Raw genomic sequence first — 17,730 nt, 5'->3', positions numbered from 1 at the left:
CCCGTGTGCTTGCGCCAGTTGGGGAGCGTTGTTCTGGGGCTCGCAGCTGTTCCTGGGGTGCCGCCGTTGTGGATTCTCAGGCTTCAGATAAGCTCCACTTTCCGGATCAAGATGGCGCAGACTCCGCGTCCAACCCCGCAGCTCCGGGAGGGGACCCAGCCACAGTTGGTGCTGCCAGGTCAGGGGAACCCCGTTCAGCAGTCCCCCACCTCCTTCTGGAATTCAGCTGTCTCCCAACCAGCCAACAAACACTCCTTGTGCGACCCTCAGCTGTTCTTTCTTTCTGCTCCGGGACAAGGCTCGGAACACGTCTGTCTATTCCGCCGCCATTATTCCCTCATGTTAAGTGTTCTTACCACAATAAAATAAAATTTAACTGCATACATTTGTGCATTAAAATAGATTTAATGTCTCTATAAATTAATTCAATTAATGGCTGTGAATGGATAAGGTTTTTTTTATATATGCATGATAGGTACCATTAGTAATGTTCATCTATATGGCTTAACATGGTTTAGAGATCAAAAAAGAGCCATGTGATCTTTCCACACAGTAAATGGGAAGATGTTTTGAGGTATGGATGCTGTCAAAACCTATCATTGATTTTTGCCTGCTTCCCTCAACTGAATATATTAACTTTATTTCTCATATCGGAATGTGCTTCCTTGCTTTATTCCCTGTTTTCATAGTTAAAGTCTTGTTATTAAAGTTAAGCTTCATTGGGTCTTCAAAGCATTTCTTGATATTTTTGTAAAGAGAGAGAGGAAGGAGGAGGGATAGATAGAAACATCGATGAGAGAGAAACTTCATTGACTGGCTGTATACCCCCTACTGTGGACTGAGCCTGCAACCTGGGCATGTGCCTTGACCAGGAATCGAACCAGTGATCTCGTGTTTCTGGGTCAATGCTCAGCCACTGAGCCACACTGGCCAGGCCAGAGTCATGAGTTTCAATACACAAATATACTATGTGAACCCAGTAGTAAATAATATTCAAGCCATTAAAAACATCATGTTGTGAGTCCAGATTCTAGCCATGATGAATTCACAGGGACTGGATTTACTTTTATACATATATACACACTGAGTGGCCAGATTTTTATGATCTCTGAACACATAATAATCTGGCTACTCAGTGTGTGTGTGTGTGTGTGTGTGTGTGTGTGTGTGTGTGTGTGTGTATTAGGGCCGGTGCATGAATTCATGCATGGGTGGGGTCTGGCCAGCCTGGACAGGAGGAGGGGATATGGGCGGTTGGCCAGCCTGCCTGCTGGTCGAACTCCTGGTTGAGGGGACAATTTGCATATTAGCCTTTTATTATATAGGATATACACTGAGTGGCCAGATTATTATTATTATTTTTAATAAATCTTTATTGTTCAGATTATTACAATTGTTCTTTTCTCCCCCCATAGCTCCCCTCCACCAGGTTCCCACCCCACCCTCTGCCCTTACCCCCCCTCCTCCACTGTCCTCATCCATAGGTGTATGATTTTTGTCCAGTCTCTTCCCGCACCCCCCACACCCTTTTCCCTTCAAGAATTGTCAGTCCACTACCTTTCTATGCCCCTGGTTCTATTATATTCACCAATTTATTCTGTTCATCAGATTTTTTATTCACTTAATTTTTAGATTCACTTGTTGATAGATATGTATTTGTTGTTCATAATTTTTATCTTTACCTTTTTCTTCTTCTTCCTCTTCTTAAAGAATACCTTTCAGCATTTCATATAATACCGGTTTGGCAGTGATGAACTCCTTTAGCTTTTTCTTATCTGTGAAGCTCTTTATCTGACCTTCAATTCTGAATGATAGCTTTGCTGGGTAGAGTAATCTTAGTTGTAGGTTCTTGCTATTGATCACTTTGAATATTTCTTGCCACTCCCATCAGGCCTGCATAGTTTCTCTTGAGAAATCAGCTGACAATGGTATGGGTGCTCCCTTGTAGGTAACTATTTTTCTCATGCTGCTTTTAATATTCTCTCTTTGTCTTTTGCTCTTGGCATTTTAATTATGATGTGTCTTGGTGTGGTCCTCTTTGGATTCCTTTTGTTTGGGGTTCTGTGTGCTTCCTGGACTTGTAAGTCTATTTCTTTCACCAGGTGGGGGACGTTTTCTGTCATTATTTCTTCAAATAGGTTTTCAGTATCTTGCTCTCTCTCTCTTCTTCTGGCACCCCCATAATTTGGATGTTGGTACGCTTGAAGTTGTCCCAGAGGCTCCTTACACTATCTTCATATTTTTGGATTCTTTTTGCTTTTCCGGTTGGTGTTTTTTGCTTCTTTGTATTTCAGATCTTTGACTTGATTGTTGTGATCCTCTAGTCTGCTGTTGGATCTCTGTATATTATTTTTTATTTCAGTCAGTGTATGCTTAATTTCTAGTTGGTCCTTTTTCATATCCTCGAGGGTCTTGCTAAATTTATCAGCCTTTTCTAGAAGATTCTTGAGTAACCTTATAACCATGGTTTTGAACTCTATATCCAATTGTTTGCTTTCCTCTATTTCTTTCATTTGTGACCTGTTTCTTTGTCTCTGCATTTTGGTTGCTTCCCTGAGTTGATAGAGTGGCTTTGTGTGCTAGGTGTCCTATAGGGCCCAGTGGCTCAGCCTCCCCAGTTACCTGAGGTGGGCACTCTTGGTGCATCCCTTTGTGGGCTGTATGCACAGCCTTGTTGTAGTTAAGCCTTGATTGTTGTTGGTATCACTGGGAGGAATTGACCTCCAGGCCAATTGGCTGTGATGATCAGCTTTGTCTACGATGGGAGAACTTCTGTGCTGGAGACACCCTTATGAGACAAGAATTGCTTCAGTGGAGCTTTGGTGCTCACTGAGTCTGCCCCCTGAGTGTGTCCCTTATGGATCTGAGGAGTTGTAATCTGGATGGTCCCACTCTGACCCTTGGGTACACTGGCTCTTGGATCTCCAAGGAGGTGCTAATTTAGCCTCTGCCTGAGGCCACCCAGCAGGAGCTACAGAGAGATCTGCAGATTCCTCTTCTTTGTCTGGGTTTTGGAGGTGCCCAGATGAGGCCCAGCTGTGAAGCAGTGCAAGCTGCTGTGGGGCCTTGGGCCTTCTTTTGGATGTTCTGTGTCTCACTAACTCAGCTGCAGTTTGTTAGGTAAGTTTAGAATTCAAAGGACCAGGCCATTCATATGCAAAAGCCTCTGTGCTCAGCTTGGATGGGGAGAAGTCTCAGGGTGGAGCAAGCAGCAGTGGCTTCCTGTCAGCCCTGCCCTAAGGGCCCCTGGGTCTCAGTGTCCCATGGTAATCTCTGCAAGCACCTCTGCGAGAAAGCCACCCTCAAGTTTCGCCTGCTGCCAGACAGTCCAGTTTCTCCCCATATGAGTCTGGGTCCCCAGAGTCTCACCCAGAACTGGAGTTTAGAGCAGTTGGGAGCTTTTGTCTCCAACCCGATTGAGAAATCCAGTCATGTACTCAGTTCCCATCCCTCTCAGCACACGCGCCTCCATACCTCTGCCTTCCGTAACTCCTGTGAGTCTTTGTGAGCTTTCCTCTTTCCTTCTAGTTGTAGAATTTCCACTCAGCCAGCCTTTCTGTGGTTCTGGATGATGTCCGTTTTGTCTTTCAGTTGTAGTTTTGAAATTGTTGTGCGAGGCAGCAGTTCAGGTGCTTACCTATGCCACCATCTTGGTTTCTCTCCAAGTGGCCAGATTATTATGCATTCAGAGATCATAATAATCTGGCCACTCCATATATAACAATTTTTTATATGTAGAAGTAGAAAAAGCACAAGATATTAATGCTAGAGAAAGGAGAAATTAATTAAATTTTAGAACATTTAGCCAAAACCAGTTTGGCTCAGTGGATAGAGCGTCGGCCTGCGGACTGAAGGGTCCCGGGTTCGATTCCGGTCAAGGGCACGTACCTTGGTTGCGGGCACATCCCCAGTGGGAGGTGTGCAGGAGGCAGCTGATCGATGTTTCTCTCTCATCGATGTTTCTAGCTTTCTATCCCTCTCCTTTCCTCTCTGTAAAATATCAATAAAATATATTTTAAAAAATAAATTAATTAAATAAAATAAAAAGGTGAATTTATCACATGGACCCAGACAACATTGTGGCAACAGCCAGAAGGAAAGGGGGTGAGGTAGAGGTGGAGGTGAGCAAAGCGGGGCAGAAAGAGACTTTGCTTGGGGCAATGAGCGCATGATTCAGTGTGCAAATGATGTTTTATTGAGTCGACACTTGAAACCTCTATAGTTTTGCAAACCATGTCACCCTAATAAATTCAGTGTTTTGTTTTTTTTTTTTTTAAAAAAGGGCATAACTTATTTCCTGAAGAGTACATTAGGCTCCAGGGCTGGGAGGAGGTTCCTGAACAGACCCCAGGGTTATGTATGCATTAAGGAGACAAAGCTCAGAATATGGAGACGTAGCATCATAGAATTTACAACCCATAGTACCAGGGAGGAGAAAGCATCATTGAGAAGAGCTCCTATATCTATAGAAAGCTCTGCTTGAGTCTTCAGCTGACTACTGAACTGTGCATGCATGTGAAGAGATTACCAAGGCTGTAGAAAGAGCCATCAAGAGGAGTAGGCAGAACAATCCCTTGGTTTCATACATGACCTACAAAGGTTTTGTTAATACTATTCAGAAGAAAAAGACCTATTAACACACAAAATGACGAAGAGCATATTCAGAATCTTATGGCCTTGGTAGCAGAAGTAGATTAGGCTATTCTGGTCCCATCTAAAGATGGTTGAGATTAAGTCTTGAAAGCATCAAACTGACTCCAAATAACGGCATCCCAGAACAAAGGCTTTTAAAAAATCTCTAAAACAAGGTAAAATTTGTAATATCTTAATCCCATAAAACATTACTAGGCATAGCCTGGCCAGTGTGGCTCAGTGGTTAAATGTCAACCCATGAACCAAGAGGTCATGGCCCACTTGCCCAGGTGCAGGCTCAATCCCCGGTGGGGGCGTGCAGGAGGCTACCAATCGGTGTTTCTCTCTCATCATTGTTTTTATGTCTCTATCCCTATCCCTTCCTCTCTCTCTAAAATCAGTAGAAACACATTTTTATAAATTACTAGTCATACAAAGAAGTGAGAAAATATGACCCATAATGAGGGCAAGGGGAAAGCAATCAATAGAAATTGTTCCAAAAATGAAATGGTAATATGTAGACAAGGACATTAAAATATATCAGAGGAAAGTATAAGCATGATAAAGAAAACTAAGAAGATATAAAAAAGACCCACATTAAACTTCTAGAAATGAAAAATACATGATGTCTGGATAAAAGAATACATTAGATGGAATCAACAGCAGATTAGTGAGCTGGAATACATAGCAATAGAAAAATTCCAATGTGAAATAAAGAGAAAAACCAAAACTGGAAATAAAATTAATAGATTGATGACCTACTAATGATTAAACTAATTATTACACTAATATATATGTAATTAGAGTATCAGAAGGAGATAGTGTACAGAAAAATTTTAAAGAAATAAGAGCTAAATTTTCCCCCAAAAATTTGTTCAAAACTATAAACCCGTTGATCCTAGAAGCTGAGAAAGCCCCTAATAGAGGTGGAAAAAATACAGGAAGTAGACTAGATGAAAGGTACATGGAAATCAATTTGCTTAAAGTCAGTGATAAAGAGAAAAATATGAAAGGCAGAAGGAGAAAAAAAGACATATTACATTTAGTGAGGAAACTGATAATAAACACAGGAAACTTCATGTCAGGAAAATAATGCAAGAAAGAAGATAGAGGAGAAATATCTTTAAAGTACTGAAAGAAAAAACAAACTGTCAACTTAGAAAACCAGTGAAAACTCTTAAAAGTAAAGACAAAATAAATATTTTCTTTAGACAAAGGCTGAAATAAGTTACCACCAGCAGACTAACATTTCAAAAATGTTAAAGGAAATCTTCTGGTAAAAAGTAAAGGATACCAAATAGAAATCGGGATTGATAAAAAAAAAAAAATCACAAATAGTATATATGTGCGTAAAAAGACTTTTTCTTATTTTAAATATACTTTGCTAAATAAAAAAAATATTAACAGTGTACTCTGAGTTTTATAACATGTTGAAGTAGCACAGAGGCTTGGGAATTGGAAGACAGTAGTTTCCCTCCCCTCTTCACCCCACCCCAACCTACAGGCAATACGTTCTAATACCCCCAGAGGATGCCTGAAATTGCGAATAGTACTGAACCCACATATACTTTTGTTCCTATACATACATACCTATGCTAAAATTTAATTTATAAGTTAGGCATAGAAAGAGAGTAAAAACAATAAGAAAATAGAATAATTATCTATATATATAAAAGCCTAAGCAACCAGACGACTGGACGGTAGCTATGATGCACACTGACCACCAGGGGGCTCAACGCAGGAGTTGCCCCCTCGTGGTCAGTGTGCTCCCACAGTGGAAGCACCACTCAGCTGACAGGTGCCAGATGCCAAGCTGATGGCTGGCGAGCACAGCTGTGGCAATACGAGCCTCTCCTGCCCTTCACACCTGAGCGGTGGTGGTGGCAGGCACAGCGGGGGCTGAGATGAACCAGAGCTGCAAGGCGCCCAGCCTGGGCTCAGGCTCCTTCCCAGCCGCCTGTTGCTTGGTGCACTACTTTGTGCTGTGCAGGATCGACACAGACAGTGGGCTGGAACCCAATGAGCTGATGGGTAAGGCCAGGCTGTGGCAGCACAGAGGTCGACTGATATCCGCAGGCCAGGCCGAGGGACCCCACCAGTGCATGAATCCGTGCACCGGGCCTCTAGTAACAATATATTGTAATAAAAGTTATGTGAATATGGTCTCTCTCTTTCAAAATATCTTATGGACTGTACTCAGCTTTTCACTTAAAGAGAGCAGTTTATGTCTTCTCTTTGGCATATCCGAATTACCAGCATCACTGTGCATGTGTTTTGGGGCAATCATTAAGTAAAGTAAAGGTGATTTGAACACAAGTACTGAGATACCACACAGTCAATCTGATAGCAAGGTGACTGCCAAGTGACTAATGGGTGGGTAGGCTGGCACATATAGCTAGAGATGCTGGACAAAGAGATGACTCACCATTCAGGTGGGACTGAGTAGGTTGGTGCAAGATTTCATCACACTACTCAGAATGGTGTGCAATTTAAAACTTATAAATGATTTATTTTTCGAATTTTCCACTGAATATGTTTGGACCACTGTTGACCACAAGTAACAGAAACTGTGGAAAGCAAAACTGTGGATAAGGAGAGATTACTGCATACTGTTATAAGGTTCTTATATATGGAGTGGTATAATATTACTTGAATGCAGACTGTGGTAAGTTAAAGAGCACACCATAAACTTTAAAGCAAGCAGCCACTAAATTAAAGCCAATTAAATTAAAATTTGTACCAGAAAGATGCCTACAAAATCCCTAAATACCTGGAAATGGAGCAATATATTTCTAAATGACATATGAGTCAAAGAATAAAATATAAGGGAAATTAGAAAGTATTTCAAATGAAATGAAAATTAAGAGATGACATTAAAATGTGTGGGATGCAGCTATAAAGCATTGCTTAGAGAAATATAGCATTGAACACTTATATTAGAAAAAAAACTGATCAGCAGTGACAGAGATGAGTGGGTGCCTGGAAACAAAGAGGAGGCATGAATTGTAAAGGGGTATGAGGAAATTTGGGGAGTGATGGATATGTACTAGGTGTACCGGTTAATAATGCGAATTTTATAATCAAAGAAAACAATAATTTCAAGAGAAACATCAAAAGTGCTTTATTCAAAGTAATGTCCATCGCTAGCTACACATTTTCCCCATCTTTCAGGTAATTTGTGGATACCGTCCCAATAGAACTTTTCTTATTTTGAGGCAAACGATTCAGAGACCCAATTTTCCTCTTCTTCGTACATTTTGAAGTGCTGCTCAGAAAGTGCGTGTGCCATCGATCAGAACAAGTGGTAATCTGAAGGAGCAAGGTCTGGTGAATATAGCAGGTGGATTAATACTTCCCAGGCAAGATCTTTTAATGTGTCTTTAACTGGTTTTGTAGTATGTGATGGTGCGTCATCATGAAGCAAAATTACTTTGCCATGTCTTCTGGCACATTCTGGTCATTTCACGATCAAAGCGTGGTTCAAATTGATTATTTGTTGTAGGTAGTGATCAGTATTAATGGTTTCACCTGGTTTAGAAGCTCATAATACACCATCCTGATCCCACCAAATGCAGAGCATTGTCTTCTTTCTGAAGCGATTTGGCCTTGTAGTCATGTTGATGGCTAACCTGGATCAACCCATGATTTTTGTGCATTTGGGATTCTCAAAATAAATCCACTTTTCATCGCCAGTCACAATTCGATGCAAAAAAAGACTTTCTTTCATGCCATTGAAGCAACATTTTACTGATGACTTTTTGGCTTTCCATTTGTCTTTCGTTCAGTTGATGTGGCTCCCATTTTTCCTTCCTTTAAAATCTTTCCCATTGCTTATAAACGATCAGAAATTGTTTGCTGAGCAACGTTTAATCTTTCTGCAAGTTGTTTTTTAGTTTGACATGCATCTTCATCCAATAATGCTGGTAATTGTTGGTCTTCAAACTTTTTTGGTTGACCTGGAAGTTCTTTGTCTTTCACATTGAAATCATCACTTTTAAAGCATTTAAACCAGCGTTTACACGTATCTTGAGATGGAACATGTTCACCATAAGATTTCCGAAGTATTCAGCAGCACTTTTCTTCAAAATAAAGTGATGAATTAAAACTTCCTGCAAATGCTTTTTTGGCACCAAATGCAACATTTTTAAGTGTAAAAATATCTATGATGTTAATACCTTCAGCAAATTTGACATATGAAGTTTTGAAGCTTGCTGTCAATACAACAAAATAGCATACATATCAAATCTCATATATATCAACATATGTGTAACTCCATCTATTGAAAAAAAATCCACATTATTAACTGGTACACCTACATTATTTTGATGGTGGCGTGGTTTCATGTATTATTGTGTCAAAACTTATCAAATAGTGCTCTTTAAATATATTCTGTTTAATGTCAGTTATACCTCAACACTCTCAAATAAAAACTTTACCATGTCAAGGTATTTGCTTTATTGTGTACGATCCTGTTGTTTTTGGATATAAAGTAGGCAACATTTCTAAAAGTTCTAAATATTACAGTGTCTTTTTGACCTATTCACTGCACAGGTCTTGTACTTTCTTATCAAATGTATGCCCAAGAATTTAAAAAGCCTAAGTACCTCCCCACTCACACACATACTTGTCTTTTTCAGATTGAATATGAACACCGAGCGCCAGAATGCCGCCTGGGTCTGAAGGAAGGCCGTCCGTTCTCAGGGGTCACTGCGTGCTTGGACTTCTGTGCTCATGCCCATAGAGACTTGCACAACATGCACAATGGCAGCACCTTGGTAAGTGCGGCTGAGGACCGGCGTGGAGGAGCAGAGGGCTGGCAGGTAGCAGCATTTGGTGAGAGTAACACGCTCTCTGCAGGTGTCACACAGCACAGCAGCGTTTTCATGAATGAACTGTTGTTGCATAACTGTTTGGCATAACTAGTACTCTCATAACAGGTTGGCACACCAGGGGAAACAGTGTTGACAAGCACATGAAAATCATGGAAATTCTTGGTGCTAATCTAAACCAGTGTCTATGAGTTGCCAGCTCCTAGCAGGTGGCTGCCAAAAAAATCTTTAAAAATTACATGTCAGCTATCTGGTAGGTTATGGTCAGTTAAGCAGCAAGCCAAAGTACCAGTCACCTTGCAGAGAAGTACTAATGGAAGCACGTCGTCACTGTCACAGTAACTACTATAGAAGATTCAAAGTGAAAAAGAGCCCATGGAACTGCATATTCCAATGGGTGAAATGCACTGGGCCTTGTAATTGGAGGCTATGGTACAGAGGGAAAATGAATACAGTCTTAGGGTAGGGCAACCTTCCATACTAAGGAAGTCTGGGAAAAGGGCTTGCCTGGAGAGAGATGATCCTAGGTGGAGATAAGGAATGAGAAAGTTCAAGTGAAGAAACTGCATTCATCAACCTAACGAGTCATCAACATGGATATAGTTATAGTTAAGGAAGGTGACCAGTTAATGAGAAAACAAAAGACAGGCACTAAAGTTACATTGTAGGGTAGAAAAAAATTCAGGGAGGTAGTAGCAATAGTGGAAAGAATTTGAGAAAACTGTGCAAAGCTTTTGTTGAGAAGCAGAGAAAGTATTGATTTAATTGTCTAGGGCAGGAGATGAAAAACTTTTAAAGGCAAGATAGTATATATTTTAGGCTTTGTAGCCCATATAGGATTTTCATAGAGCATATTCTTTGGAGATTTAAAAAAAAAAATTATACACACACACACACACACACACACACACACACACACACTAGAGGCCTGGTACACAAAATTCGTGCACGGGGGGAGGAGGGCCCCTCAGCCTAGCCTGCACCCTCTCCAATCCAAGACCCCTTGGGGGATGTCCGACTGCCAGTTTAGGCCCAATCTCTGGCTGGATTGGGCCTGAACCGGCAGTCGGACTTCCCTCTCGCAATCCAGCACCTCTCACCTGCCTGCCTGATTGCCCCTAACCACTCTACATGCCTGCCTGATTACCCCTAACTGCTCTCCCCTGCCAGCCTGATTGCCTCTAACTGCTCTCCTCTGCCGGTCTGATCACCCCTAACCACCTCTGCCTAAGCCCCTGCCACCATGGCATTGTCCAGAAGGACATCTGGAAGGATGTCCAGAAGACATCCGATCTAATTAGCATATTACATGTGTGTGTGTGTGTGTGTGTGTGTGTGTGTACACATATATACATATATACTGAGTGGCCAGATTATTATGAGCATCAACTTAAGAACCATTATGCTCTGAACGCATAATAATCTGGCCACTCAGTGTGTGTATATATATATTAGAGGCCCAGTGCATGAATTCATGCATGGCTGGGGTCTGGCTAGCCTGTCCAAGGGGAGGGGACATGGGCGTTTGGCTGGCCTGCCTGCTAGTCGAACTCCTGGTTGAGGGGACAATTTGCATATTAGCCTTTTATTATATAGGATATACACTGAGTGGCCAGATTATTATGTGTTCAGAGATCATAATAATCTGGCCACTCAGTGTGTGTGTGTGTGCGTTTGTGTGTGTGTGTGTGTGTGTGTGTATATATGTATATATATGTATATGTATATGTATATATATGTATATGTATATATATTGATTTCAGAGAGGAAGGGAGAGGGAGAAAGAAATAGAAACATCAATGATGAGAGAAAATCAATGATTCACTGCCTCCTGCACATACCACACAGTGGATCAAGCCCACAACCCGGGCATGTCCCCTGACCAGGTATGGAACTGCAACCTCTTGGTTCATAGGTTGATGCTCAATCATTGAGCCATGCTGCTGGGGAAACTGATCCACTCTTTATTAATAACAGACATAGTTTTATGGTCACTGGTCTGGTCCAGTAGACCACCACCACGAATCTAAATACTGAGAGCAAGAAACACACACACACACACACACACACACACACAGTTGTTCTGGACTGAAACAGGCTGTTTGTCTTACATTCCTACCAGGTATGCACTCTCACAAGAGAAGACAATCGAGAAATCAGAGGCAAGCCTGAGGATGAGCAGCTCCACGTGCTGCCGCTCTACAAAGTCTCTGATGTGGATGAGTTTGGGAGTGTAGAAGCTCAGGAGGAGAAGAAACGAAATGGTGCTATTCAGGTGCTGAGTTCTTTTCGGCGGAAAGTCAGGATGTTAGCAGAGCCAGTGAAGACATGCCGACAGAGGAAACTAGAAGCCAAGAAAGCTGCAGCCGAAAAGCTTTTTTCTCTGGAGAACAGCGCACATAAGAATGAAAAGGACAAGTCAGCCCCATCCCGCACAAAGCAGACTGAAGGTGCAGCCCAGGCTAAACACTTGGCAGGTAAATTTAACGTAAGCCTATAGATATATATGTTACATGATACTTAAAATGAGCATTGTTCATTTTGGAAGGTCACATTTAGTCATGGTCTTAGTTCTGTACCAGAATCTTCTCTAAAGTTGCAAGGGCCACGCTTTGCTCTTGGAGATGGTACTGAGCTATTGCACCATCAGCTTGACGGGGAACTTCGGATTTTATTCTGTAATAAATGGCAGAATCTCCTGATAGGTAAGTGATATGGTGAAATCAGTGTTAATCTAGCAGTGGAAGGTAGGCCACATTAGAGCGAAAGGAGCTAATAGTTTGGAGACAGAATCAATAAACCAAGAGTGAGGTAATAAGAGCTTGAATTTTGGTGGTGGCAATGAAGATGTAGCAAAAATGACAGAAGTGAATTCTTCCAAAATTAATATTAATATACTGGTGGCAAAACATTGGGATAAGAAGAAGACAAATTTAAGGATGACTCCAAAGTTTTAAGCCTAGATAACTTAAGCAGTACAATTTATTGAAATAAGTTTTGGAACAAGATTAAGGGGGTAGTGGCGGGAGAATAAGATGCCTTTCCTTAGCCATACTACGTTTGAGGTTTCGGAGGTGGGTCCACATGTAGTTCTTATAAAGCTTTTACCCATCCCATGGATCACATCTATAGTAGTAGCAATAGAACGTGACTTATCAATACTTAAGTTGATATTTTCTGTCCATAGCCCCTTGCTTTATGTCAGCAGTTAATAGTGTAAAGAATCATACAACAATGTAATGTCCATATCCAAATTATAGGCCTGACCATTAACAAGAGAAAAGTGTATATCTTGTAAGTTTAGTGAACCAGTTTGCTTAGAAAGTCAAATCTTCCTGTTGATTCATTGTGAAGCCCAAAGAAACTAAGTAATTTAGAATAATGTGCCAAAGATGCTTAATAAATATTTGTTGATTGGTTGACTCACTAGGAGAAATTAATCCTATTCAGTCCATGATATCTCCTTTAAGTTAGCTGTAAAGTGTAAGCGTGTAGAGCTTGGCCTCTTGTCCCTTCTTACCGGCTTCTGTAATGACTGTTTCGGTGGTCAGGGCTGCCAGTGCAGCTCCATTTGTTCTGATCTCAGGTAACGCTCTTAAGTGAGGTCATGAAACAATAGTATGACTTTTTAAAGTGTCACTTGCAAAGCTGAAAGTTTCATCTACAACTCTATAAATTTCTCTTCTCAAAAGCATGCTAATGAAATGGGTTCGTGTGTTATAGAAGATGCTTTGGGTGTTTAAATGAATGTCATTTTTCTTCTCATTGCATTGCTGAATCTTTTCATAACAAATTTTATGCTACTTAATTTTAACTATTTAACCAGTTTTATTGCGTGCCAGGCAGTGGAGAAATAAAGTAAAATAAGACATGGTCCCTTCCCACATGAGGAATTCCTTGTTAGGAGGTTAAAGAGAGGACTAAACATGGATAATTACAATACATTGTGACTGTTGCTTCATGTGACTTATGTTTGTGGTGGGTAATACAAAAGCCCTGGAAGATGAGGTCATAGAAGGCTGGCTCAAGGAAGGGATGACTGTGCCAAGGGAGGGCAGGGAGCTGGGTGGAGGGCGGAGGGCACTTCATGCAGAGAGTTTGGCATGATCAGAAGCAGAGGCTCCAGAGAATGTGATGCTCTCTGTGGAATGTCTTTTGGGTGTTCACTACCTTTACCTTCATTTACCAGACTTTCCTTTTATGAGGTCTGTCATTTTATTTCTGCTGCTTTAGACACAAAAAATTATGCCAGACAGTCATCAGCACCCTGACTCTGCTCTTACCTTGTTTGATGGATGTTGCATAATCCTGGTGGTGGTTCTTACATGCATTTAAGCATCCTCACTGGCTTTCATAAAATAATAATCAAGCATGCTTGTTCCCGCTCTTTTCTTATCTTGTCCACAAAACTTCTGTGACTTTCAGGACCAGTCATGCAGCTGTCCCAGCAGCCCCAGCCCCAGTCACAGCCCCAGCAACTACAGAAACAGCCTCCACAGCCACAGAAGCAGCCGCCACAGGCGCAGCCGCAGCCACAGCCACAGCCGCAGCCACAGCCACAGCCACTCCAGCAGCAGCCACCACATCACCCCTTGACTAATAACCATCATTCAGAGACTGTCAACTCTTACTATTCTTCTGGACCCACCAATCTATATATGAGACGGCCCAATCCAGTTAGTCCTTATTCAAGCTCTTCACACAATTCGGATATTTATGGAGGAGGCGCCAACTGTGTGAACTACTACTCAACCTCATCCCAAACTGCGGGCTCATATTTGAATTCTTCTAATCTCATGAGCCCCTACCCTGGGCTTCTAAATCAGAACAACCAATATCCATCATATCAGTGCAACGGGAACGTATCCATGGACAGCTGCTCCTCCTATCTGGGTTCTTACTCTCCCCAGTCCCAGCCCATGGATCTATATAGATATCCAAACCAAGACCCTCTCTCTAAGCTAAATCTACCGCCCATCCATACACTTTACCAGCCAAGGTTCGGAAATAGCCCGAGTTTTACTTCCAAACCCTTAGGTTACGGAAACCAAAATATGCAGGGAGACACCTTCAGCAGTTGCACTCCCAGGCCAAACGTGCGCCACGTGGGGACATTGCCTCCTTATTCCACGCACGAGATGGATGGTCACTTCCTGGGATCCGCCTCTAGATTCCCACCCAATTTGAGCAACCCCAACCTAGACTATAAAAATGGTGAGCATCACCCACCTTCTCATATGCTCCATAACTACGGTGCAGCCCCGGGCATGTTCAACAGCTCTCTCCACGCCCTGCACCTCCAGAACAAGGAGAACGACCTGCTTTCCCACACAGCTAACGGGCTCCCCAAGATGCTTCCGGGCCTGAACCACGGTCGAACTGCTGCCCAGCAAGGCTTGCACAGGCTGCATGACGCGAGCAGCCAGGAGAAGCAGCCCCCTGCTGCGGAGGAGAACGACGAGGTCTGGTCGGACAGCGAGCAGAGCTTCCTGGACCCTGACATCGGGGGCGTGGCTGTGGCTCCGGCTCATGGGTCCATTCTCATCGAGTGTGCAAAGCGGGAGCTGCACGCCACGACCCCCCTAAAGAACCCCAACCGGAATCACCCCACCAGGATCTCGCTCGTCTTCTACCAACACAAGAGCATGAACGAGCCCAAACATGGCCTGGCGCTCTGGGAAGCCAAAATGGCCGAGAAAGCACGGGAGAAGGAAGAGGAGTGCGAGAAGTATGGCCCGGACTACGTGCCTCAGAAAACCCACGGCAAGAAAGTGAAGCGGGAGCCCACCGAGCCGCACGAGCCTTCCGAGCCCACTTACCTGCGCTTCATCAGGTCCCTGGCCGAGAGGACCATGTCGGTGACCACAGACTCCACAGTCACCACATCTCCATATGCCTTCACTCGGGTCACAGGGCCTTACAACAGATACGTGTGATGTCGCCCCCGGGGTTGGTTACCTCATTTGAAAAGACCACAGCCAACCTGCCCACCGTGTAGTTCTCATGACCTGGGCCCTGGGGAAAGGACACAGTATTCATGACAAATGTGGTAGGAAGAACCTCAGCTCACCAGCAAACAAAAAAGAGGTCACCTTACCATAGCTCTTAATTTCCACTGACTCCTAAGTGGTCACAGATGGCATCCTTGCAAAAGACCAAAGCATTCTATGCAAAACGAAGGTGGGGAAGAGAGGGTTCCACAATTTACATTTTTAAACACTGGTTCTATTATTGGACGAGATATGTAAATGTGACTTTTCCCCACCTTACAGCTCTACACATCTGTGACCACTTTTTAATAATACCAAGTTTGCATAGTCCTGGACACAAATCAAGCAAGTACTGTAGTATTACAGTGGCAGGATTCTTAAATTCCATCTGGTGCTGAACATACGATGTACTGAAATACTGGAATTATGGTTTTTTAACATGCAGTTTTTACTGTAATCTTAATATTAACTTTTATTTATCAAATAGCTACAGGAAGCATAAATGAATAGACAGCAAAACACTGAATTTGTTTGGATGTTCTAAGAAATGGTGCTAAGAAAATGGTGTCTTTAACAGTTGAAAATTTAATGCCTTTATATCATCAAGATCTATCAGTGAACTCCAATGCCCTTGAATAATAGGGGTACCTTTTCATTCAAGTTTTTATTATAATTACCTGTTCTTACACAAGCTGTTTTTAAAAAGTGGACATTTTAAAGGCCTCTGGATTTTGCTCATCCAGTGAAGTCCTTGTAGGACAATAAACGTATATATGTACATATATATATATATATATACACACACACATGTATATGTGCACACACATGTATATGTATAAATATTTTAAATGGTGTCTTAGAAGCACTTTGCCTACCTAAGCTTTGACAACTTGAACAATGCTAAGGTACCGAGACGTTTAAAAAAAAAGTTTACTTTCATTCTATAATGCAAAGTTGATTTTTTTAAGAAAGCTTTTAAAATATTTTTGCTTTTAGCCATACATCTGCTGATGAGCAATGTGTCCATTTTTCATACAGCCGGTTAAATCCAAAAGGGGGCATACTGGATTCAAGAGAATACGTTAGTCCATAACATATGTTTTCTGGTGCTCATCTCTCATGCTATACTGTAACAGTTTTATACAAAATTGTATGACAAGTTCATTGGTCAAATATGTACTTTTCAGAATTTTTTATCAACTTCAGTAATGATTGACTTCATGCCACAGACTCAACCATGCCGTTCACTTACGCAAAGTGATTTTATGGCTCTGTATGCTCTTCAGCAATTGAATGTCAGTCTGCCTTTGTGTTGATAATTGTACGTTGTGATATTGTCACTTCTTGGCTTAAGTGTCCTCTTTACCAGGAAGACGGACCGAGCAGACTGATGCCTGCATAAGATGAATAAACAGGGTTAGTTCCATGTGAATCTGTTAATTAAAGGAAAAGAAAAGAAACAGGCAGCTGGCTTGCTGTGGTGGTTTTAAATCATTAATTTGTATAAAGAAGTGAAAGAGATGTATAGTAAGTAAATTAATTGTAAACAAAACTTTTTTAACGCAATGCTTTAGTATTTTAGTACTGTAAAAAATTAAATATATACATATATATATATACACACATATATATATATATATATATGGATTTGAAGCAGAATTCACATCATGATGGTGCTACTCAGCCTGCTACAAATATATCATAATGTGAGCTAAGAATTCAGTAAAGGGTTGAGTGGTATTCCTACTGTCATATACCTCAACACTAGTTTGGCAATAGGATACTGAACTGAGAGTGAAAGCTTATAGCATCATGTACCATCATTATTTTTCCAAGTCTTTCTTTTTTATAATTAAAACGCATACCTTTTTGTTCAATACTTGATTTCTTAGCAAGTATAACTTGAACGTCAACCTTTTTGTTCTAAAAATCAGGGATATTTCAGCTCATGTTCTCCTTATGCCAACATGTCACCTGTGTTTATGTAAAATTGTAGGTTAATAAACATATTCTTTTTCAGGGATTTAAACCTTTTACTTTGAATCCCTCCTATTTTGCTTGTATATGTCCTCATGTAACTAAAACTAATTTTGTATATCTGTTGACCCCTTTTATTGTAAAGAAAAGCATTTTAAAAGTTTGGGGAATATTTTGACTGTTTTGAGCAGGAAAAAAATTACATGGAAATAGAATGCACTGAGTTGATAAAGGGAAAATTATAAGGCAGGAGTTTGGCAAGTGGCTGCTGGCTAGAGTCTTTCAACTCTCTAAATAAAGAT

General features: G+C 41.5%; 1 protein-coding gene across 2 annotated transcripts in view; it reads left to right on the top strand.

The window, feature by feature from the left end:
- Positions 1–16,887, top strand: part of TET2 (tet methylcytosine dioxygenase 2) — a 146,779-nt gene extending 129,892 nt beyond the window's left edge. The window contains exons 9-11 of one of the 2 annotated variants that reach the window (XM_080651220.1): positions 9,270–9,407; positions 11,584–11,938; positions 13,887–16,887. In XM_080651220.1, the coding sequence (XP_080507346.1) occupies positions 9,270–9,407; positions 11,584–11,938; positions 13,887–15,397 (2,004 nt within the window). In that variant the 3' untranslated portion in view covers positions 15,398–16,887. Of the gene's footprint in view, positions 1–7,803; positions 7,992–9,269; positions 9,408–11,583; positions 11,939–13,886 lie in introns of those variants that run through there. The other variant, XR_013959625.1, reaches the window with a different exon arrangement.
- Positions 16,888–17,730: the final 843 nt, after the last annotated feature.

The sequence above is a fragment of the Plecotus auritus genome, assembly GCF_963455305.1.
Source record: "Plecotus auritus genome assembly, chromosome: 1".
In the NCBI taxonomy this organism is placed as follows: domain Eukaryota; kingdom Metazoa; phylum Chordata; class Mammalia; order Chiroptera; family Vespertilionidae; genus Plecotus; species Plecotus auritus.
Note: the sequence above shows the minus strand (reverse complement) of the source record. Positions and strands in the feature narration are given on the sequence as shown.